General features: G+C 35.0%; 1 protein-coding gene and 1 pseudogene across 1 annotated transcript in view; one reads left to right on the top strand and one right to left on the bottom strand.

Moving 5' to 3' along the window:
- Positions 1-24,314, bottom strand: part of ADAMTS6 (ADAM metallopeptidase with thrombospondin type 1 motif 6) — a 461,116-nt gene that overhangs the window by 202,225 nt on the left and 234,577 nt on the right. Inside the window, exons 9-10 of the mRNA XM_007952853.2 lie at positions 10,943-11,089; positions 573-714 (exon numbers count right to left, since the gene is read on the bottom strand). Of these exons, the coding sequence (XP_007951044.1) occupies positions 573-714; positions 10,943-11,089 (289 nt within the window). The remainder of the gene's footprint in view (positions 1-572; positions 715-10,942; positions 11,090-24,314) is intronic.
- On the top strand, positions 15,743-16,264 carry LOC103207297 (annotated as a pseudogene).

Consider the following 24,314-nt stretch of genomic DNA (forward strand, 5'->3'; position numbering starts at 1 on the left):
TTTTTTTTTTTTTTTCCTTTAAACAGCAATTTTTCTTGTTTCATTATTTGGGCTAATGCCATCTTGTCCTCACTCAATCATTGTGTTGGAATGTGGGCAATGGATGAAGCAAGTTGAAATGACTCAGTACTAACAAGTATGAATTAAAGTAAAGGCTCCTAGCCAGTGTAAAAATACTCTTTAACCCAATTATAAGAGTGCTAGAAAAGGGAGAAGAAAAGGGGCAAGAATTCAAAACTATAATATTTTAAAAGATAATAACGTTGGCATCATAAACTTAAGACTTAATAAATATATTAGAAATTATTAAAATTCTACCTGCATTAATTCAAAAGGAATTTTAAACTTGTCTAATTTAAGATTATCCAAACATTTAGAAATAAGAATTACACAAATGACACCAGCAAAAGAACAATGTCAAAGTTCACACTTGCACTAATTATGTCACTAGAGGTAAACTATGTTCATCAAAATTACATTTCAACATTTCTGTCATAACAGAACACATCTTAACAATTGTGTCATGAAAGAACACATATAATTAGCTAAATATAAGGATGAAAACTTCTTACCCCATATTTACATTGGCGGGATGTTGCTCCATACTGGAAACGACATTGCTCATCAGCATCATACACCTGACCTGGGGCCACAGCTGGATAAAGAAAGTCACGCTTGGGAGGCTCATTATCAAGGCAAGTACCACGGCCTGAACTGTTCAACATAAAGGATCAAAGGAAATTAGGTACTCTATGGACTTGCAATCACAATTATGAAACCACGTGTGAATTCTCTGTTTTAATTACTTGATGCATGAAAAACAATACATTCTACCAATGAATGGCAAAACAGAATCTGAATAAGAGCTTCAAATATTTTGTTTCTCGCACCAAGACACAATAAAGCAAAGCATCTCAGACAACAATCTGAAAATGTCATGTTGGCCTTTAAAACATTAATTCAAACTAATTTCTGAAGGAATCAAAACAGAATTTCATATTCTCTAAGTTCTTGTTTGCTCTCACTAAAAATATAATTACATCTGGTAGTAGAATTAAAACATGAAATGTGAAACATTAAAAAAAAAATTGTGGTTGTAATCTTTAAAGACCTAATCTATATACCTCCACCTTGGGTAGAGAATTAGGTGCTATGGTAAGGTATGTCCATACATTCTTGAAATGTATCAGTAATAAATGGGCTGAATGACAGATAAGGCCAAGATCCAAAGTTCTCAAGTATATTAAAAGTGTTTAGTGTCTCAAAAATTTCATATTTCATCTAGGGTCATCAGAGTTGGAAAGAGAATGTTCTCTTTATAATTTCTGCTTTTCAAAGTATGCCGGCACTCAAACATAATATTTTAATTCAATGGAACAAATAACATAAAGATCGCCAAAAGCCAGACAGAATACCTTAAAGAGCTTTATACTTTGCTAAATATAATTGTTCATTTTTATTTAGTCAGTGTGCATAAAATAGGACAGATGCTTTTTTACTTTCATTTCACATGTGAGTAAGTTAGAATTTTTAAAGAATTCCTATGCCAACATTTAAAAATTTTTTCCAACATTCCTGTCAATTGTGCCAGCACTTGTGTTTTTTCCCCAAATCTTTTCCATCCACATTGCCAAAGGAAAATAATTTCACAAGTAGAAGTTCCTCAACTGTTATTTAGGATAGTATGAATTTTCATTTATAGATAAGTGAGAAAGAATCATGCATGTATATACTGAGTTTCAAATTCATTAAAAATTTTACATTCTTACAATTTAAAAGTTGACTTACTATATAAAAAATGTAAAGCACAGCAACAAATTAAAATCTTTTAAAAATCGAACCACACTATTCTTAAGGTGTTTGATTCAAAGACCCAAGTGATCCAAGTGACAGAATCATTTTTCTTTACATTTCTTCCTTTTCATTTATGTTCCTCTTAGTTGTTTAACTAGTAAAAATATTTAGATGGAATATTAAATGTAATATTAATATAGACTTATTTTACTATTAGCTATTACAATCATTTTAGTTGTCACTGCTAAAGGTATCTAACTAATAGAGAAAAACCCTTTTCATGCAGCTTTTCGATTTTCATGACAAAATACATTTTATTTCTTATTTATTGTTAGTATTTTAATTCACCAATTTCCTTCTAAAATATCAGTTTCACACTAGAGCTATAACATAAGTATAAATGCCTTTATGAAAGGAATTAAATATGTAATAAAATAACATGTCAAGTATATCTATAAATCCATAGAAAAGTTAAAAATGTGTACTGAAGTGTCTAAGTGAAAGATCATATAGGTGAAAAATATTTACCAATACTATGACAAAGAAAGGAGCTCTGGTAGCATAGTGCCTAAGATACTTGACTGCTAACCAGAAGGCTGGGAGTTCAAACCCAGCAGCCACTCCTCGGAAGGAAGATGGGGCAATCTACTTCCTGCCTCGGAAACCCAAGGAGGGGTTGCTATGAGTAGGTTCTGACTCGACAGCACACAACAACAATAATGACAAAGAAAGTGTAGGAAAAATTCATTTAAATGGCACCAGTTCAGAATCTACTAAAATTATCACACTTAATTATGTTTAGGATTATGTAACATTAACCTGAAAAATTAGGGGAAGAACTACCTGGCCTCCAAAGAACTACTTGGTCACCAAAGAAGAGTCTAAGTTTAGCTACTCTGAGGAATAAATTCTTTCCTGGTGGCAAACTGAGAACTGGCTTAGCCTAGGAGGAGGCAAGAATAATTACATCATATAAAGATCTTTAAGAAATGAACATGTATTTGGGAACATCACATCTACAAAGGCTTTTTGAATTTGTGTGTATTTGTGGATTTGTGTGTATATGCACAAATAACCAATGCATGCAAGTCAAGTGTCTTACTTACTATTATTGGCTCCAGGAAAGCAAGTATGGGGATGGATAGCTGCAAGGCTAAATGGAATTATTTCTACATTTTGGATAAAAATGTAATACATATTTTCTCCTAGTAATTGTAGCTGATAAATACAGTAAAATCTCAAAGTATTAGGAAGATCTAATAGTTTTCATATTTTAATTCTTAACTGAACAAAAGAAACAAATTTTATTTTATATATAATATCACTAATATTTGTCAGCTATCTTCCTGCATGAAGTAAGTAAAGTCTATAGATCACAATTAACTCTCAAAAAATGATTCTGGATATTTTCATACTGCTGAGACATCAATGGACAGTGTAAAGTAATACAGGTACAGGAGGCACAGGACATGGATGTATATTTAAACCTGGAAGTGATGATTTTTTCTTAAAGAAAATTCCAAAGTGCTCAACCCCAAACACAACTCCCATCTCCTCCCTAGAGTAAAATACTATTATGATTTTAATAATAATAATTTCTTTGCTTTTTTTAATAGTTTTACCTCCTTACTACTTATTTATCTGCCTGTTTGGGGACTCTATAAAAAGCAGTACTGTAGGTTTTCTTTTGTGGCTTTAATCTTTCTTTAATATTATGAATATGAGATTCAGCCATGTTGACATGTATAGCTGTAGCCTGTTCAATTTTATTGTTCTTTAACATTCCATTTAAGACTATGCCACAGGGTTCCTCAGAAAACTAAAAATATAACTACCATATGACCCAGAAATTATACTCCTGGCTATATACCCACAAAACTTGAAAGCAGACACTCAAAGAGAGACTTGTGTACAAGTATTCATTGCAGCAGTATTCACAATAGCCAAAAGGTTGAAACAACTAAATGCCCATCAACATATGAATGATTAAACAAAATGCGCACACACATACAATGGAATACTACTCAGTCAGTAGAAAAAATGAAATGTTGATATATACTACGATGTGGATGGAGCTTAAAGACATTATGCGGAGTGAAATAAATCAACCATAAAAGATAAATACAGTATATGGCATTATATAAAAAGATAATAACAGCAAATGTACAGAGACCAAAGTTTATTAGTGGTTACCAGGAGAGGGAGAGGGAAATGGGGTGGTAAATGGTGATGGAAAAATAGCATTGATGAAGGGTAGGGGCTTACACAGCAGATTATTGCAATTGCCTCAGTAAGTTGTATATCTATAAAGAAAGTTGAATAAGCAAAAGTTGTATGATATAACTCTCACTCACTGTCATTGAGTCAGATCTGACTCATAGCGACCCCTCCTTGGGTTTCCAAGGCAGTTATCACTATAGAAGTAGATTGCCCAATCATCTTTCCAAGGAGTGGCTGGTGGGTTTGCACCGCCAGCCTTCTGGTTAGCTGTCAAATGCCTTACACATTATGCCACCAGAGCTCCCATATTTATAACAGGGACAGGAAAAAAAAAAAAAAGCGTATCTGCTGAGGCTGCTTATCTACCAAACGCCTCATGGGATTTGGTTCCTTGGTTTAGAAGTTTAGGGTCACGGCTTCATGGGACATTCCAGGAAAGTGGCATGTGTTCAGTACTTCTGTTATACATCTTAGTTTGTTGAGCAATGGTGGGGGCCTTACAAGTTTGCAACCAGCCATCCAAGGCACAACAATTGGTCTCTTTTTGGCTGGAGCAACAGAAGAAAAAAGAGTCAGTAATAGGAGGAAGATAAGGAATATGTGGCTAATTGTCTCCACGAACAACTGCCTCCACTGCCATGAGACCAGAACTGGAGGGTGCCTGGCAACCATTATTGAGCATTTTCATCAATGATCCTATAGAAGTTTCCGGATCAAAAGAGGAAAACTGAAGAACAGAATTTCAAATTCTCGTGGACTCCAGACTTTCTGGAACCATAGTCCCTAAAGTTTTCTTAAAACCAAAAAATGGTTTAGCTTAACTGGTAAAAAATGTTTACCTTGAGCCTTATGCTCTTTTAAGAACCATTTGCATAGGGTCAAATGGACAACAGTAACTCAAAAGATTAGATAGCAACCTTAGAGGATAGAGAATTTATGTAAATGGGGGAGGAATGACTCAGAAAAGGAGGATGAGAATGGTGGCACAACTCAAAGAATGCAATCATGTCATAGAATTGTACTTGCAGAAACAGTTGAATTAGTGTATGTTTTGCTGTGCATCTTTCCAACAAAAACAAAATAAAGTAAGTTTTAAAAAGGTTATGACACAAATAAGGAGCTCTGGTAGTGTAGTGCCTAAGGCATTTGACTGCTAACCAGAAGGCTGAAGGTTCAAACCCACCAGCCACTCCTCGGAAGGAAGATAGGGCAACCTACTTCTGTAGTGATACTGCCTTGGAAACCAAAGGAGGGGTCGTTGTGAGTCTGGTCCGACTCAACGGCACATAACAACAACAATATACGCCACAGATATTTATTATTCTGTTAATGAATATTTGAATTCTCTCCAATTTCTGTCACTTTCAAATTATTCTGAAATTAACATTTTTGTACATGTCATAGTGCAAATGTGTAAGTGCTTTTCCTTCCTTTAAAAATTAGATGAGTCTTCTTCTTGTAAATTGTAACTTGCATTTTGAGAAAATAAAATCATGGAAATTTCTTGTTTTATCAGGGGTTCTAACTAATGGAGATACAACCATATGATTCTCAGTATGCTGGGCTTAGTGTTATTTCTGCTATCAATTTTCCCATCAAATAATAGTTTTAGACATAAATGCTCCATGTCTTGGCATCATATGCAAATTTTTTCCTCTCAGAAAATACAGACAGCACTCATTAATAAACAAAATGAAGAAGACTGTTGATAGTTTTCACCAATGAGATGTTATTACACCTGCTGTTGTTAACCATAGATATACTTGTCTAGAGTGAAACAATTTATATAAAAAGTAGAACTATGATTATTTCTCTAACCTGCTGCTGTTGAGTAGATTCCAACTCATAGTGATCCTACAGGACAGAGTAGAACTTCCCATAGGGTTTTAAATGCTGTGACCTTTACAGAAGTAGACTGCCACATCTTCCTCCCACAGAACAGCTGTTGGGTTCAAACTGCTCGCCTTTTGGTTAGCAGTTGAGCGCTTTAGCCACTGTGCAACCAGAGCTCCTTGACTATTATTTCCCTAGCATCATGTATTTCATGACTAAAAACCCAACCCTAGTTAACAACTATAGCAATATAGATATATTACAGTATTCATAGACTTTATTTTTGCTTATGCTCTCAGGACCAAAAGCAAAGAATATATTAGTTGAAGAATATGCTTTTGCCTTGATCATGATATTGTTAGTAGATCAAAGTATATTCACATTTCCCAAATCTCTCCAGAATTATGTGAAAGTCATATTTTATGTATTCTACTTCTAATTTACAGAGATATTATTTACATAGTCCAAAAATTAGACTTGAAAATAGGAACATGAGCCAAAATTCAGTCTTCAAGTAAAATTTACAGATCCTTATGTAAATATGCAATCCTGGCTCTCTTTCCAGAACACATGAGGACATACTTAATTGTGATATTAAATTTATATTCACTAAGACAACTATACTTTAAAGTATAGACTTTCAATCTATAACATAAAATTCAATTTCTCTAAATAATCCTATTCATATCTTAACAGTCTCTTAACAACAAAAAGTTAACATTAATGCCATCTTCTCTTTTTTTCCTTTGAAGTTGTCCTGATATACCTAATTAAGCAAAAAGGAATCAGACTGGTACCATCAAGTATTTTACCTGCTATGTTCTAATAAAGTGCCTTATCAATCGTCATGAAACTAACAACGCATTTACCTTTTAAAATGAATTATTCTAAGTCAGACCTATCTCTCTTGCCCTCTGTATAATTGAGAGGCTGGAATATAATGGAACTTGAAGGTTCCAGAATACAAATACTGTACTAACAGTGCATTATTCAGTTGCCTTTTTTATTTCCATATATAATTATGACTTGTCAAAGATATTTATGGTTAGAGTGAGGTCCCCATGACATGTCAGATAAGTGGAAGGAAAAGAAACCTTTTTTGTCATGCTTGTTTCTTTGGGTTCCATTTAAAAAAAAAAAAAAAGGTCCCATCAATACTAATCATTTTCCATGTTGTGGATTGGTATTGGTTTTGAAAGTAATTGCTAGAGATGAAATGTGTCTTGGAAGTAAATACCTTGCTCACCTTATTTCTCTTCTCTTGTAGTTCTACTCTCACCTATCTTCCTAGTTCACCTTTGACCATAAAGATGCCTTTCTTAATGTTTTTAGTTTCCATGCTTTCTGTGAAAATGGCTAGTCTGTATTTAATTTGGAACTATAGGAAATTTTGTTATGGATCGCTGACAGTTCAAACAATTTAACAGACTTTAATTTAAGTAGAGCAAAAGTTGATTCACAGAGCCCCCAGAACTGTTGAAAACTATATGAAATTACTCTGTACTGCCTCTAAGTGGTGGAAAATGTATGAGAAACTGGTTTGATTTAGTTCTGGCTGCCTTCCACTGCCCGGTACATCAGCCCATAGTCATCACTGAGTGTGAGCCGTAATACCAGGTTCATTTTTTCTATTTGCTGGATAAATAAATAAATAAATAAGTCCCGCAGGCAGATAGGAAGAACACTACCTGCAAAGCCGTCGTCGGAAAACATCAGAAGCTGGCATAACACGTCCATTTTAACGGAAATAGGTTCTTTATTATTTAATCAGGACGGCTTCTGGGCGATTCATGAACCACTTATTGAATCACCGAGTTTAAGAAATCTGAAAAAAAATATTGGGAGTTGGTAAACACCACCTCCTGAGTGATTAATAGCACCTACTGTTTCAGAATGACATGAGAGACGTTTCATTCTATTGGCATTTAAAGGCCATGGAATCATTTTCAGTTGAACATACTGGATAGTGAATCTCTGTCAATCATAGAATGCTCATTGTTAAAATCCACCATCATCTTTGGCCTACATAGTCACTAAGTAGAGAAAGGTATGCATTTTGTTGGCTGAGCTGCAGTTCCTAAACAATTCATCTTTCAAGATTTTTCTTAAGAAGAGAAACTAAAATAAAATGTTACGAGCTTTTTTGAGCCAACTCTAAAACATAAATGTAACCTCAGTCTCTGATCAAAATATCACTGGATTTTTAATAATATCAGGCATAGCTGTTAAAGCAATTAAGTCCACTGCATTAATAAAAAGAGACAAAGAAACTCAAGAAAGTTACTATTATGTCTTTGTGCTCCAGTGAAATGACCTATTTTAAAGGGTCTTGTGTTTAAAATATCTTTATTGCTGGGTCAGATTATAATCAAAGTTGTTTAGTTTATTATTAAAGAAGAGGGGAAGCAGTTTTCCCCAAGTCTCCACCCATTGTCTTTCAATCTACCTTTTACTAATACTTTTAACTTTGTGAGCATTCCTACAAAGATGCATAACAGAAATATTTTTATATAATACAAGATAAATAAGTTCATTAGAACCCCGTCAACACTAATCATGATTATACTTACAAAATGCAAAGAGCAAGGTTTAAATAATGCTGTTTGTATTAATTCTTTTAGTTAACTCAATGGAACACATTATTGTGACTAGTAATAATTTTATATCTGTAACAAAAACAACGGTGATTTCTCAATTGTATTTTCCCAGCAATTTAGGGATTCCCATTTGGAGTGTTTTAATAGACTAATATGGTTTCAACTAGGAAGAGTCTGGCAGAACATCAAAATTGGTCTTTGAATTTAGTTTACAGAGAAGGTCCTAGAAAATGGGCTATACAATAGCATATGGGACAGGAACAGGAAAGAGGAGAAAAGAAAATGATGCTTAAAAAAAATACAAGAGGGGAGACTACAAAAATGCACTGGCATCTTGAGCATGTTATACAGTTTATTTTCTTGTGATAGACACTAATATTCCATTATAAAAATGCAAGCCAAGTCAGGGAGAAATTCCAGATCTGGCTTGATTTTTGGAGAAGGAAGATCTTCAACAATGTTTAAAATTTAGGTAACATGAATCTCATTAAAACCATCTTGGAAAATGATATTGCTAGTGCTTTTGTAAGATACTACCAAAAGATGTAAAAAAAAATTCTCTGCAGCCTGTCTTTGTAGTTTTTCACTCAATTTTGGCACTAAAACCAAACCAAACTCACTACTATCCGAGTTGGATCCGACTCATAGTGACCCCTCCTGGTTTCCGAGGCAGTATCACTACGGAAGTAGATTGCCCAAACTTCCTTCTGAGGAGTGGCTGGTGGGTTTGAACCACCAGCCTTCTGGTTAGCAATCAAACGCCTTAGGCATTACACCACCAGAACTCCAATTTTGGCACTAGGCAAGTACAATGTCATAATTATCTATTACTAAGATTAAACATTGCTAGGTTATAGTATGGTTATTCAGATAAATCACCTTATGAAGTGAATTTCTAGTTCCTTCAATTTTATTATTACATAAATTAATTCATAAGAGCCCATTTAAATATTTACCTTTTGATTTTGGATTGAATAAAAACAGTGTGCTGTTGTTGTTGTTGTTGTTGTTAGGTGCCATTGAGTTGGACCCGACTCACAGTGACCCCTCCTTTGGTGTCCGGGAAGTATCACTATGGAAGTAGATTGCCCAACTTTCCTTCCAAGGAGTGGAAAACAGTGTGCTATGTTCTTTAAATTTAATCTCGTTTGGGGCTCTTTTTTAAAAAAACATGCAATTATAAGTCTTCACAATATATAATCTGCCTATTAGTATATTCAAGGCGCTCTGGGGGTATAGTGGATAAGGCATTTGGCTGCTAACCAGAAGGTCCACAGTTCAAACCCACCAGCTGCTCCAGGGAAGGAAGATGGGGTGATCTACTTCCATAAAGATTTACAGTCTAAGAAACCAAATGGGGGTTGCTATGAGTCAGAATCAACTCTATGGCAGTGATTTGCTTTTTGGTTTTATTAGTATATATGAAGTAACATTTTAATGAATAATGTTATCATATATAACATACCTAATTTAAAATAATTTTACAATATAATAATGCTATTGTAAACTTTGAACAAAGCCAATTTTTAAAACAAATTTTCATGGATCACCTGTGTTTTATGTATGCCTCAGTTTTTCAGAGTACTTAATCTCTTCTCCCAAGGGAAAAAAGGCACAAAATAGTTGAAGGTAATGATCGAGCAATAAAACACTGAAATCTAGAAGACATTACTTAAAATAATATTTATCATTTAGTGAATGATTACTAAGTGTTTTATATACATTATAGCATTATACATAGTTAAATACGTAGCAACCTTATGAGGAAGGTATTATTACCTAAACTCATTTATTAGGTGAGGACACACCCAAGGTCACACAGCTAGAAATCATACCCAAGTCTTATCAGTTTCCAAAGCCCAATCCTGAAGTTCTATGTAGGTGAGACGTAGAAGAGCAACTGCTTTCTTGAACATAGCTATACCTAAGCTAACTATACGTCTTCACATTTAATTAACCAGACTCTTGGAACATGCATTAAAGGACCAGTAAAGAAACTCCTAAACTGTAGGAGTTAAGTTAAAGATACTTAACATATTTACATTTTTTCAAAGTGAGCATTTCCTGGGTATTTGGGTTTTTGTTGATGTGTCGTTTGTTATCAATGGAGACTTTGTTACTCCTATAAAACTCAGTTTTTCATGAACAATATAAAATATATAATGCTGAATTAAAGTTTGGCTATGGTCTACTAAATTATGGAAATCAAAATTCTTTCTGGCATTTCCTCCCATTTATTGAAAAACTCTAACACAGACTCATCAACCCCACTGATATCCTTACTCTACTTCCTCTAGTCTGTTCAGTAAATTCTGGTTAAGTATGAAAGGAAAAATTTGCCACAATGATTTTCTTAAAAGTATTATGGGAATGGCCTGAAGTATCACTGGGCCCTACCAAAGTTACTCATTATGCAAGGTTTGAAGCACTACATATTAGGCTTCTACCAATGGCTTACTTCTGGAGTAATTCATCATCACTCTCCAGAGATTACTTACTCTAGAAAGCTGGTGATATAGTCTCGACTGCAGGCAGACCAGGAAAAAGGATTGGTATTTGCAGTAATGTGAGCTGCCATAAGTTTTGCTGCTTCATGACCTTTCGTCCCACAAGAATTTCCAATTCCATCATGGTTCATACCAAAACTGTTTTAACGAGGAAGAAACATAAACATAAAAGAAAGAAATAAGAAAAATAAAACAAACAAACTCCCAATATAATCTTCATTTCCTTCCACTTATCCGTTATTTCCTTATTTGACTATATATTAGCCTTATCAACATATCAAGATAGACCAGATCCTCAGGAAATATAGGATTAAAGAGAAAGAAACTAAGGAATAATTTAATAATACAACATATTTCTAAAGCTCTTTAAATCTATCATATACTTTTGCATGTTATCTCACATGATACTAATAATGTCTCCTTGAGCAGAAAGGCAATATATCATGATAGTCACTTTATAAATGAGAAAACTGAGATGTAGTAAAGGAAAATGACCTATTAGAAGTCATGTGGTTAGTAAGTATTGAAATTGTTAGTGGAACCTATCTTTAACATGCCAGTGTTTATCCTACCTCACTGTACTGAATCCAAAGGGAATTGTAAAACCATGATTATGATCCACTGATTTTTTAGGGTACAGGACAAACAGAAGTCTTTTTCCTTATTCATACAGATAAAGCAGAATTAATTACATATGTTATTTATGTGTGTGTGTGTGTTTTGAAAACGCATTTTTGAAAAATCTTGATCCAATGAAAGATTATGAATATATAGATAGCTTCTCTTTGCCATGGCCTCCCTTCATTTTACATTTTCTTTGTCATTTTTGCCTGTGTCCTGTCCGTGCTCAGTATTACTAATGTGATCCAAACACACATTTCTGTGACAAATCATAACTTTTTTTCTGAAAAAGATATAACCTATGCATATGAATAAATTTTGACCTTCCTTCATAAGTAGCCAGAAGTTGACATTGACTATTACTAAAGAACAAAGTTTTGTCTCCATTGTGACATTCTAATAAATGTACCACCATGTGTGTTCAAGAAAATAAGTAATGTGTGTGAATGACGTATAAGATAGATGGATATAGCTGCTGGAGAAAAATGTGAACAGGTAGTTGAGAACAGATAATTATAGATAATAAATGAACATAAGTATTAATATTTGTGTTCTTGGCAGTATGTAGAGAACATTAAAATAAAGACATTGATTAAGAGCAACCAAAGAGTTTTGAGTAACCCAGAGGGAGCGAGTAGATGGACCTGTGGGCTCTGGACCATGGTTGCAGGGACATCAAGCTCAATTGTCATTAACATACTACACAAAAACATTGCTCTACATCCTACTTTGGTGAGTAGTTACTAGGATCTTAACAGCTTGCAAGCAGCCATCTAGATGCAACGATGGGTCTCTCCTCATCCAGAACAAAGAAGAATGAAGAAAACCAAAGATGCATGAAAACAATTAAGTCCCAGGGATTGGTAGACCATGTGGTCTTCAGCCTACATGACCATGAGACCAGAAGAACTAAATGGTGCCTAGCTACCACTGTTAACCATTCAGAGGAGGACTGGTGCAGGAAATACTGGATAGGGTGGGAGAACAATGTGGAACAAAACTCAAAATCACAAAAAAAAAAAGAGAGAAGTCTTGCTGTTCTGATAGAGCCTAGTGAGACTCCTGAGACTATGGCCCCTGCCTGCCTTTCAGGTCTGGAATTGAACTTACTTCTGCGGCTTCCAGCCAAATAACAGACAGGCATATGGGCTGAACATTTATATCAGGTAGATATACTTGGATACTACTTGGAGTGATCAATCACGGGAGAACAGAAGGGCAATGTTCGCACAGGGAGAAAGCTCAGGGGGTCAGGAGTGCATAGGAGTGAAGGACACAGGAAAGAGTTAACTATGGGGATAAAGTGAGAGGAGAGCTACATTGTGGGGATTTGCAGTCAGCGTCATGGGACAAAATGTGTATGATCTGTGGTATGGAAAATAAATTTGCTCTGTAAGCTTTCACCCAAATCCAAATAAAAATTTAGAAAAAAAAAATTTTGAGTAAGAGGATATGGAATTAGCCCACATTTTAGACAAGTCAGTATAGTAATTCTACAGTAGAAACATTAGAATGGGAAGAGAATAGGTTCAGGGAGAATAGTTAGAAAAGCATTACCAATTGAGAAACGATGTTAGTATAAAGTAGGGTAGTGGGGATGGAGAGATGGGATATATAAGAAGCAGAATAGATTGGCCTTCATAACTATACAATATAAAACAGCTAGAATGAAGACATATAATACGTGTCACATGCGGAGGCAGGAAGGAGCTAGTAATTCAATTGGATGGACCAACATGAACAAAGTAAGAGAAATATTTCAGGTATGTTGTTGTTTGTTGTTATATGCTGTTGAGTCGGACCCGACTCATAGCGACCCCTCCTTGGGTTTCCGAGGCAGTATCACTACGGAAGTAGATTGCCCCATCTTCCTTCCAAGGAGTATATAGAACCCTAAATCAAAACACCAAGTAATCATCCAAGAACATCAATATTTAGTATAATAATGTGACACCAATACACTGGCATCAACCTCCTTGAAATGGTCTTCTAGGGACACGATGGTGGAGTTTTAAATTTGATAAGTTAAACATAAATTCTGTCAAAAAAATCACTATAGATTTACACAAGGAATTCATGTAAATTTATAATTCAATAAATGTATTATTCCATATTTTTCTCAAGTTTTAAGACTACTGTGTTAATATAGTCTCTTCAAGTGATAAAGCTTTAAAATATTTATTTTTAGCAGCAGACTTACACATAACACTGAGTCATGTTAAGTCTTTCAAAAGGTGAGCTTCTCATTTTGAAATAATATTCCTCACATCTTACAAAAGGCCTATATTCAACCATTCATAATATTACAACAATAATAATAATCAATCAAGAAGAAAATTATTATTTTCTTAATAGTCACAGGAAAGCTCTAGGGGCGTAGTGCCTAAGGCATTTGACCACTAACCAGAAAGCTGGTGGTTCAAACCCAGCCACTGCTCGGAAGGAAGATGGGGCAATCTACTTCGGTAGAGCTACCGCCTCAAAAACCCAAGGAGGGGTCGCTATGAGTCGAATCTGACTTTATGGCAGTGAGTTTTATTTATTTTTTTAAGTTTACATATATTTTTGTATAGAGATACATATAATTATCAAAATAGTTTTAAGCATAAAATATATTTTTAATGTACTTTCAAAGCCTGACTATCACTGCCAACCACTCAAAAAGGGATAAAAATCGAGACCCTGAATAGAGTGGGAGAAAAATATGGAACAAAATTGAAAAAAAAACATAAAGACCAAGAATACTGGTTGGATGGAGATTTGTGAAACCCCTGAAACTGTGGCCCTTAGTCACCCTTCTGGCCTGAAATTGGACTCACTCTGGTGGCTAACTTTTAGCCAAAGAATAGAGAGGGCTATAACTACATCAGGCAGATGCAGTCCTTAGAACAATTAATCATGGAAGATCAGAAGGGCAGCATTTGCACAGGGAGAAAGCTAGCAAGGTAGGAATGCATAGGCAGGAAAGATACAGGGAAAGAGTAACTACATGGAGGAAGTGGGAGAAGAGCTGTTACATTGTGGGGATTGTAATCAGTGTCACAAAACAAAATGTGTATGAACTGTTGAATGTAAAACAAATCTGTTTTGCAAAATTTCACCCAAATCACAAATCACAATAAAAAGTATATTAATACACACACACACACATAAGTATATACATATATATGTATATATGCAAATGTACTACTGTCAAGTCAGATCTGACTCATAGTGACCCCTCCTTGGTTTCCAAAATGGTATTACTATAGCAGTAGATTGCCCAACCTTCCTTCCAAGGAGTGGCTGGTGGGTTTGAACCTCCAGCCTTCTGGTTAGCAGTCAAATGCCTTAGGCACTACACGACCAGAGCTCCTATACATATATATATTAGTATAAATATGTATTAAGATAAAACCCTGGGAGGGAAAGGGGATGTGGGCATGATGTAAATTTTGACTATAAAAGAAGAAGTTATTAATGTATCTCTGTAAATACATAGTGCTATTTATGAAATTGCTATGGCATTTAGATTCAATTGGATATAATTAAAGGAAGGATATACAATTTTTCTTTTTAAATGCCAGTATATGCAAGGCTTAAGAAATTCTATCCTTTGCAAATATTTGTTGTAGATGCCAACTGAAAAACACACGATAGGGCACAGAGATTTAAAAAATTCTTCCAGAAGTATATTTGAAAAAAAGATTTGAAACTAATGAATTAAAATATCTGAAGGAGAAAATCTTGGGTTCTATTTCTACTATATTTATAGTTTAGGTGTCAGATGCAAATTATCAACTTAAAACGATTTGGTTTAGGTCATCTTAGAGAATGCTTACTTTTGTAGCATTTTCAAACATAAGAATTTCTAGAAATGACTCAAATAATATGAAATAGTTCACCATTAGAAGTACAAAGTGAAATGGGAGTTTAGAATTGTCTCTAATAGGTTGATCAAACTGGAGTACAAAAAAATTCTGTTTTTAAAGATAGTTTCTTTTCCCTCCTGAAGAAACTATCAACAAATAGTTTGGGAAAAGAATCAAAGCTCATCAGTAAAAAGAGGCCAGAAAACAGATTCCAATTAAATCTATCACAGTGGCAAAATTCTCCCCCACCTCCCACCAGAGAAGCTGTGGTCAACATAAAATTTGAAACATTTAAAGTGGAAACAAATCTATTTAAGCAATGTAGACAATTAAGTGTGTTGCTGTGAGTGATAGTGCCCGTGGTAAAACATGTCTCCTGATATCCTACACAATAAATTTCCATCCAACTATGTACTATTTTTACAACTACGCAGTCACAATTAGGACCGGTGAGAGCCATTAGCTCTTGGATTTTTTGATGCTGCTGAACAAGAGGAATATGACAGATTACAACTGCTGAGTTATCCACAGACAGATGTATTTCTAGTCTGTTTTTCAGTGGTCTCCCCATCCTTGTTTGAAAATTGAAAGAAAAGTGGGTACCTGAGATAACGCATCACCGTCCGAAAACTCCTTTCTTGATGGTGGGACTCCAATTAATCTCAAAGATAAACTCTCTACTACTGAAAAACTTGCCAAGAGCAAACAGCAGCCTATCACTCTGGAGACTGCCAAAAACCTGGCCAGGGACCGGAAGTCTGTCAAATATGTGGAGTGCTCAGCACTCACACAGAAAGGCCTAAAGAATGTATTTGACAAAGCAATATTGGCTGCCCTATAGCCTTGGAAACCCAAGGAGCAGTTGCTATGAGTTGGAACTGACTCCACGGCAGTGAGTTTGGTTTGCTTTGCAATCTTTAAGAAAGCAGGTTGCCTCATCTTTCTCCTGTAGGGCAGCTGGTGGGTTTGAACCACCAACCTTTTGGTGAGCAGCTGAATGCTTTATCCACTGCACCACCAGAGCTCCTCATCATACTACAAGTATGTTTAAATCAAACTAAAGATTAAAAATAGAAATTCATTTTGGCAATAATGACAAACGCCCTGCACCTACTCACACACACTCATGTAAGACAGGCCCATAGGTCTGGCCTTGGCCTCCCTTCCCTGACAGAATTAGTCAATTGTGAGTAATTGTGTATTGTCAGAAAGTGATCAGTACATTTTTATTTTATTATTTTCCAAAATTTCTCTTTGTTGTAGTTTGTTTAGGGGCAACGCATGTTTATTGATGGCTATGTCATAGACTGATTTGTATTGCTGAAGCTGCTCCCTGGATCCACTCTGGAGAGTAATCTAGGACATTTTAGTGTTGTTTTTCCTTTTTCTTTTTTTTGTGGGAAGTGTGTGGCAAGTTCGTTTAATTTAGTCTTGTTTTTGTTTTTCAGTCATTAACCAGTGGACAGCTCTTGAGGGAGGAAGATGGATTGATTTCACATTCCACTTCCTTGATCGGGTTTAGAAAACCTGTTCCCCACCTGGTGCTCTTAGGACGGAGTAGAGTGAATACTTCATTTAATAACAAACTCCTTTTCGAAAGTTCCCTTTCTCTCTACCCTTGAGTACATCCAGTATTTGATGAAACTCATGAAAGTGGGTGGACCCTGTTTTTCACTATATATATATATGCCTGTGACTTTCAAGGAAATTTGTCATATACTGATTTTTTGGAAGCTGATTTCTAATTCCTGTTACTGATCAATGTAAAAAAGCATTGCAACTTTTGAAATACACCAAATGAATTGAGTTCATAATTAAAAACAAAGCAAAAAAATTTCCCTATCAGTCACTGTTTAATATGCTTAGCTTAGATATGCAGCTTAATAGTGTATGATATGGTATTGCTAGAACACAGCTGAAGACCTGGTATACACCAGGTATATACTATACAGAGGAAATAAGAGAAGCAGTGTTCGCAGACAGATGTCCATGGAATGAGTCACATCCCCTTTCAAGTGATGGGATGGAGGCCTGTTTCATTAAGAACATTTAATAACTAGGCCCAGTCAGGGGAATCCCCTTATTTCTGTTTTACATATGAGGAACCCTAGAGCAGCCAGCTGAGGCTCTCTAGTTTAATAAAAATCATGGAAAGAGTCTTCAGAAGACTCTTCCTAAGTGTTAATAGAGATTTTACAAGCTTATTTTGGTTGCAGTTTCCAATTTTAAAAATGTTTAGTCAATCTTTCCACCTTCTCAAAATCCTAATTCTTATAGATTCATTAGTGTTGAACCAAAGCTTTCTCACGTCTCAATTCTTTGCATATGTATTCTTTTCAAATGTATCAAACAGACAAATTTTAAAAAAAGAAAAGAAAGCAAGTTAGCTAGAACTAAACCTTGGCAGTGGTGTAATAAAATAGGGCACTGACTGGGTAGCAGTTGTGGTGTAGTCCATAGAGCCATTCTTGAGAGCAGCTCAGCAGTCCTTAGTCAGATGAAATAGGCAGATACAATATGACCCATCAGTCCTATTCTTGGATATATGACCCAGAAATACTCTCAAAGGGAACATGTATGAGGATGTTCATGATATAATTATTTATAATAGCAAAGACCTGACAGCAGTCTAGGTGTGTATCTCTGGGGAAATGTTTAAGTAAATTTTGGCAGATGCATATTGTAGAATACTAAGCAGAAGTTAGAAGCAACAAACAGTGAGATTTCACATCAGCAGATCATGGAGTAATGCCCAGCAAGAATTTTACACCCACACAAAATGGGTGTAAAAATCATTTTGAAAAAGACATCAAGGTACAGAGTTCTCATGAGCCATTCTTAAGAAATGTTATCTTTGTTTAAATAATGTAAAAGTTCTGAATGGTTTTTTGACACTATTTGAGTTTCACAGGAGATAATGTGTACAACACATGGGGAATTAGACCAGCCCAATTAACTCTATCATCACATCATGCTTACTAGTGAGATTTTACTGTTTGCCCTTTTTTTCAGTCTTTTACATATATATGGTATTTTACATCATATATACCTAAGGGGGAAAAAAAAACATAGTTACATTTTAAAGAATAGTTATAAAACTCACATCCATGTCACATCCACCAAAGTTTAGAAATAGAACATTTTCTGAATAAAAGCCTCATTATCATACTTCACTTCCTTGTGATTCTCAGTGGTTTCCTGAAGAAAACCACCGTGCTGATTTACGGAGTAATTATTTCCAATGTAACCATAAACAATGTTCACTCTGCCTAGTTTTGAAGTGTATAGGAGTGGTATCACACTATATATACTCATTTATAACTTGCTTCTTTCATTTCACTATTTGTTAAATTTGTCATTTAACAGTTTGTAAATCACTCATTATCAGTGCTGTACAGGATTCAATTGTAAATACACCATTTAATTCTACATTGTACGTCATGACAATGATTCAGGAGGCTTCTCATTATGCAGCTATTATGGACATGCTGCTTTGAGCATTCTTGAACACATCTCCTGATAGATAGATGTGAGACTATCTCTAGAACAGTGTTCCTTAAATTTTGGTTTCAGGGCCAAAATGAGGTTGTGCTTGGTATTCATCATATTACAAATTAAAATTAAGAAATTTTAAACATATTTATTATTTTTTAAAATAATATGAACCCAATTTATGCTAAAATCAATAACAATATTAGCATTTTTTCAAAACAAAATAGTATCAGTGAAAAGAGTAGCATTGTTTCATTTCATTTTTGAAAATCTTTTTAATTTTTGGCTTACTAGGCAGAAGATAGAAGGATTCTCACATAGGTAGTCCCTGGGTTTCTACTGAGATTCATTCTCAAGCATGTTTTGAAGTGGAATTTGTAGGTATATCAGAACAGGTGCACATATAAATATATACACATAAAGGTGAATTTACCCTTACTTTGGTGCAAGAAAAGGCTCAAAGCCTTTTCAATGATGTAAAAGGTACACATGCAGCAAGTGAAGGTGACTGTAATGAAGAATTTGTTGTGAGTAGGGGTTCATTCAATACTTCAAAGTAAGGGAAAACTTATGTAACATTAAAGGGCAAGTACACAAAGGAAGACACTGGGAGGAACACAAAAATTAAAGGCGACAAAGGCAAATACTTACATCCACAATCTTGTAATAACAATAATATGAGTGGATGCATAGATAAGACAAACAAACTGAATAGGTGTGGGAAGCTGAGTATGGTATGGGACTACATTCAGGAATATATATAAGTTTGACAGAAGCTATTTCTACAGAGGGAGCTCTGATGGCGCAGTGCCTAAGGCATTTGACTGCTAACCAGAAGGCTGGAGTTCAAGCTCACCAACCATTCCTTGGAAGGAACTTTGAGCAATCTACTTCCATAGTGATACTGCCTTGGAAACTCAGGAAGGGGTCGCTATGAGTCGGATCCAACTCAATGGCAGTGAGTTTTTTTTGGGGGGGGGGGTTTGATTTCTACATATGTATTTATATGTGCTGCAAATACATCCATGAATATAGTAGAGCATGCAAAAGGCAAAATTATGTAAACTTCTTAACCATAACCAAACACCTTGAGGGAATGAGTTGCTGGGCCCAGGGATTCAAAACCATAGTCTCAGAAGAAATCAAGGTCAATTGGCATAAGACAGCCCACAAAGACAACGTTCTATATCTTACTTTGGTAGTAGCAACTATAGTCTTAAAAGCTTGCTAAAGTCCATCTAGGGTGCAACTAAGGGTCTCTTCCTATACAGAGCAAAGAAGAGTAAAGAAAATCAAAGATGCATAGAAACCATTAGTCTAAGGGATTAATGAACAACATTAATGAACCTCAGCCTCCATGACCTTGAGACCAGAAGAACTAGATGGTGCCTGGGTACCTAACTCCAACCACTCCGAAAGGGGTCACAAGAGAAGATCCTGGATAGAGTGGGAGGAAAATGTGGAACAAAACTCAAAATCATAAAAAAGACTAGGTTTACTGGTGTTATAGAACCCTGAGACTATGGGTCTTAGTCACCCTTCAAGCCTGGAGCTTAACTCACAGCCCCACCATTCCTCCCCAGTACTCCCCAGCTTAGCTTTCAGCAAACAACAGAGAGGTCCATAAGGTGAGCAATAACACCAAGGAGGTCTGCAGTCATTAGAATAATCAACCACAGGAGATTAAAAGGGCAGGGATAAATCTCAGAAGGCAAGAAGGAATGGGAAAGAAGGACAAATGGAAAAGGTAAACACAGGAAGGGAGTGGGAAGAGTGCTGTTACATTGTGGAGATTGCAATCAATGCCATGAATTAAAATGTGTATGAAATATTTAAAGGAAAACAATTATCTCTATAAATCTCACCCAAACCACAATAAAAAATAAAAATAAATAAATAAAGGGCAGGTATAACTTGTCAGATGTTCATAATCCAGGGACTGTATCTCCTGTAGTCAGTCTTTTGTGGCATTTTGCTTTGGTTGAAATACATGATGATAATCTGGCCTCAAACTGGTAAGTAGTTAGTAAATGGAAGAGAAGTTTCATAACCCTTTCAGATAATTTTAGATATTCTTTTTTGATACTACATTAAAAGTGGACAACTGGTAGATTCTTAAGGTTAGTTGCAATGTAGATTCTGAAACCAGTATCAAAGAGAAACTTCAACATTTCACCATTAAGTAGATAGTTGCTGAACTTATCAGATTTTTTCTTTCCAGATTACTAAGAAGTTTTATTTTTCCTTCTATAAATAGATATTTAATATTTTCAAATGTTTTTTTCTGAATCTGTTGGGTTAAATGTTGAATATGACTTTTCTCTTTTAATCTGTTAATAGGATGCTAAAACCAAACCCAATTCGTTGCAGTTGAGTTGATTCCAGCTCATAGTGACACTACAGAAGCACTGAGGTTCTGTAGGTAGTAATCTTTATGGAAGCAGACTGCCATATCTTTCTACCATGGAGTGACTGGTGGGTTCAAATTGCCAACCTTTTGGTTAGCAAATGAGCACTGAACTACTGTGCCACAAAGGCTCCTTGTTAATAGGACAGACAGTATAAACTGATTGATATAGTAACGTTTTGATATTTTGGTTATCTTTTCATTATGTAATCCAATTAGACATGAAATATGAAGATCTAAATATAATACCTTATGTGTTTTGTGTTTTTTTCCAATGCAGTTTGTCCAAATGAATGACAAGTTCATTGTGAAAACATGCAGGAGAAGCAAAAGAAATTTTAAAGTATTTCATCACAACCAGTTTGATAATGTCATAGTTTACCTTAGCTATACAATTAAAAAGTAAAATGGAAAAAAATATTTATCTTTAAGTCTACTTAAGATAATCTAAATTGTTACATAAGGGTAAGTTTGTTCAAATAAGTTCTTATTATATTTATATTTAACAATTTCCATTTTTTATTATTATGAATTTTTCTTTTTTCAAATTAAAATTCATTAAAGACAATTAAAATATTGTGAGATACACTTTTTATCAACTGTACTGTTCAATATGCCTGCTTACGCAATTGAAAATATAGTTCTAAAACTTATTGCAGAATTTGATGTTATAAAATTATGATTAAAATTCTGAATGTTTAAAAATCTTCACTTTGTGTTGACTAAACATTGGTATTGTTTGTTGTCTTATTTTGCTTCAGATGTTAATTTCACTATATGTTTACATAGCAAATGTTTTATCAAAAGGGTATTATTTATTTAATAATACATTTCAAGTCTATATGCTATTGCTCCAAAATAACTTTATACTAGAATCCATTTCTAGTAGTTATTCCACTGAGTAGACTGTATGTTTTATTAACATTTTATTCTCTGCATATAATCAGAGTTTAATAATTGGCAATGAAGGCTTAGTAAAGTGGACTAAAAACGAAAAGCTGAGGTTTAATTTGGATAGATTGAGGAGACTAACAAGGTTAAAATGCAGATCTAATAAACATTCTCTTGCAAAGCAGAGGATACTCAGTATTATGAACTTCTTTTTTGTCATTTTTTCCAGCAACTACCATAATTGGAATCACAGAATTCACACAAACAGGTAGGTTCAATTCTGCTCCTGGGTTTTGAGATCAATTTTTTTTTTTTTTTTAAATTAGAAAGAATTTAAAGAGACAGAGGTGAATAACTTTGTTGAGCAGTGTTTGAGTGTGGCAAAATGTTAGCTGAGTACTGTTCTAGTTTTTGAGGTAGTCCTAGAAGTTGGGCTCTGATCCTATCGTGAAAATGACACTATCTTATATTTCAGTCTTAGTAATTGAATTCCATTTTTATTTCACCTGCTCCTGAGAACCTGAGACCCCGGCCAGTAAAGGCATACCTCATTTTATTGTGCTTTGCTTTATTATGCTTTGTAGATACTGTGCTTTTTACAAATTGAAGGTTTTTGGCAACCTTGATCAGAGCAAAGTCTACTGGCTTCATTTTTCCAATAGCATGTGCTCACTTCATGTCTCTGTCATATTTTGGTAATTTTCACAATATTTCAACTTTTTCATACTATTGCCCACAACAGACTACAGTATAGTGCAAACATAACTTTTACATATACTGGGAAACAAAAGAATTGCATGACTCACTTATTGTGATACTAGCCTTATCGTGTGATGGTCTGGAACTGAACCTGTAATATTTCTGAGGTACGCCTGTAGTCCAGTTATTTTGGAACAGAGATGACAGTTGGCTTGGGGATGTTAAAATCCTGAGTAATGTAACCCTTTTGCTTCATGCTCCAAGATACACACTTACCGCTATCCACAGGACACCCATGATACTGACAAAATCTGACTGAATGCTGTCAGACCAAAGTTAGTAAAGGCTTTTTTTTTTTTTTTTTAACACAAGTTCTCACAATGTGATTAATGTAAAGCATTTAAGTTCATTAATTAACACAACTTGCTTTAAATAGACTCCTGTTGGTTATACAGCAAGGGGCAATGTCTAATTTAGGAATATTTAGGAAAAAGCTTACATTTATAGTATAGGAACACATGATTGCTTTATTGAAGTTCCTTTATTAAGAGTGTTATTTTACTTTCATGCTTTGGTTAAGAACTACTGATGCTCATGCATTATGTTCCAAGCAAAAGTACCTAGTCTGAGGCCAAGGAAGATAGAAATGATTGAATGACTGTGGAGTGTGATTTGAAGGGGAAAAGATAATGTAGTTACATTTGTTTAATCAGGCTTGATCAGAAACCTTTGGTAGTTTAACTTCTGTAGGAAAAATAACTGTGATATTATGGGTTTGAAACTCTACAAACCAAAACCAAACTTACTGCTCTCGAGTTAATTCAACTCATAGTGACCCGTCCTTGGGTTTCTGAGGCGGTATCACTTCAGAAGTAGATTGCCCAGTCTTCCTTCCGAGGAGTGGCTGGTGGGTTTGAACTGCCAGCCTCCTAGTTAGCAGACAAATGCCTTAGGCACTACACCACCAGAGCTAATTAATTTATTTAGCATGCAAATAATTTTTAAACACAAGTGTAACTAATACAGGACCTTAAGAAATAGAACTATTAAAGCAAAAAGGCATCCTTTACTCGTGTGCTAACTTCATCACCTGCCCTATCCATCAGGTTTTATCACTTCTATGGGGTACATCACTCCCTGGATGGCTCTCACTTAAACTAAATATAGATTCTGGACTTTAGCCATATGAGAAAAGGTCTTCATTCAGTGCCTGAGAAAACACTCAAGTTGCTTATTACCCTATTACCAAGACTATTTTAAGAAAAAGATTAATTAAAATCCTATAAGAGAGTTCCGGTAAGATGGTGGACTAGGCAGAAGGACTGCACAGACCCTCTTCAACAAAGAAAAGGGAAACCAATTAACACAGACACAGAAGATAATCTTGGACCCTTGAGCCTTG

Source organism: Orycteropus afer, unplaced genomic scaffold (genome assembly GCF_000298275.1).
Source record: "Orycteropus afer afer isolate SDZICR_OR568_19922 unplaced genomic scaffold, OryAfe1.0 scaffold00362, whole genome shotgun sequence".
In the NCBI taxonomy this organism is placed as follows: Eukaryota; Metazoa; Chordata; class Mammalia; order Tubulidentata; family Orycteropodidae; genus Orycteropus; species Orycteropus afer.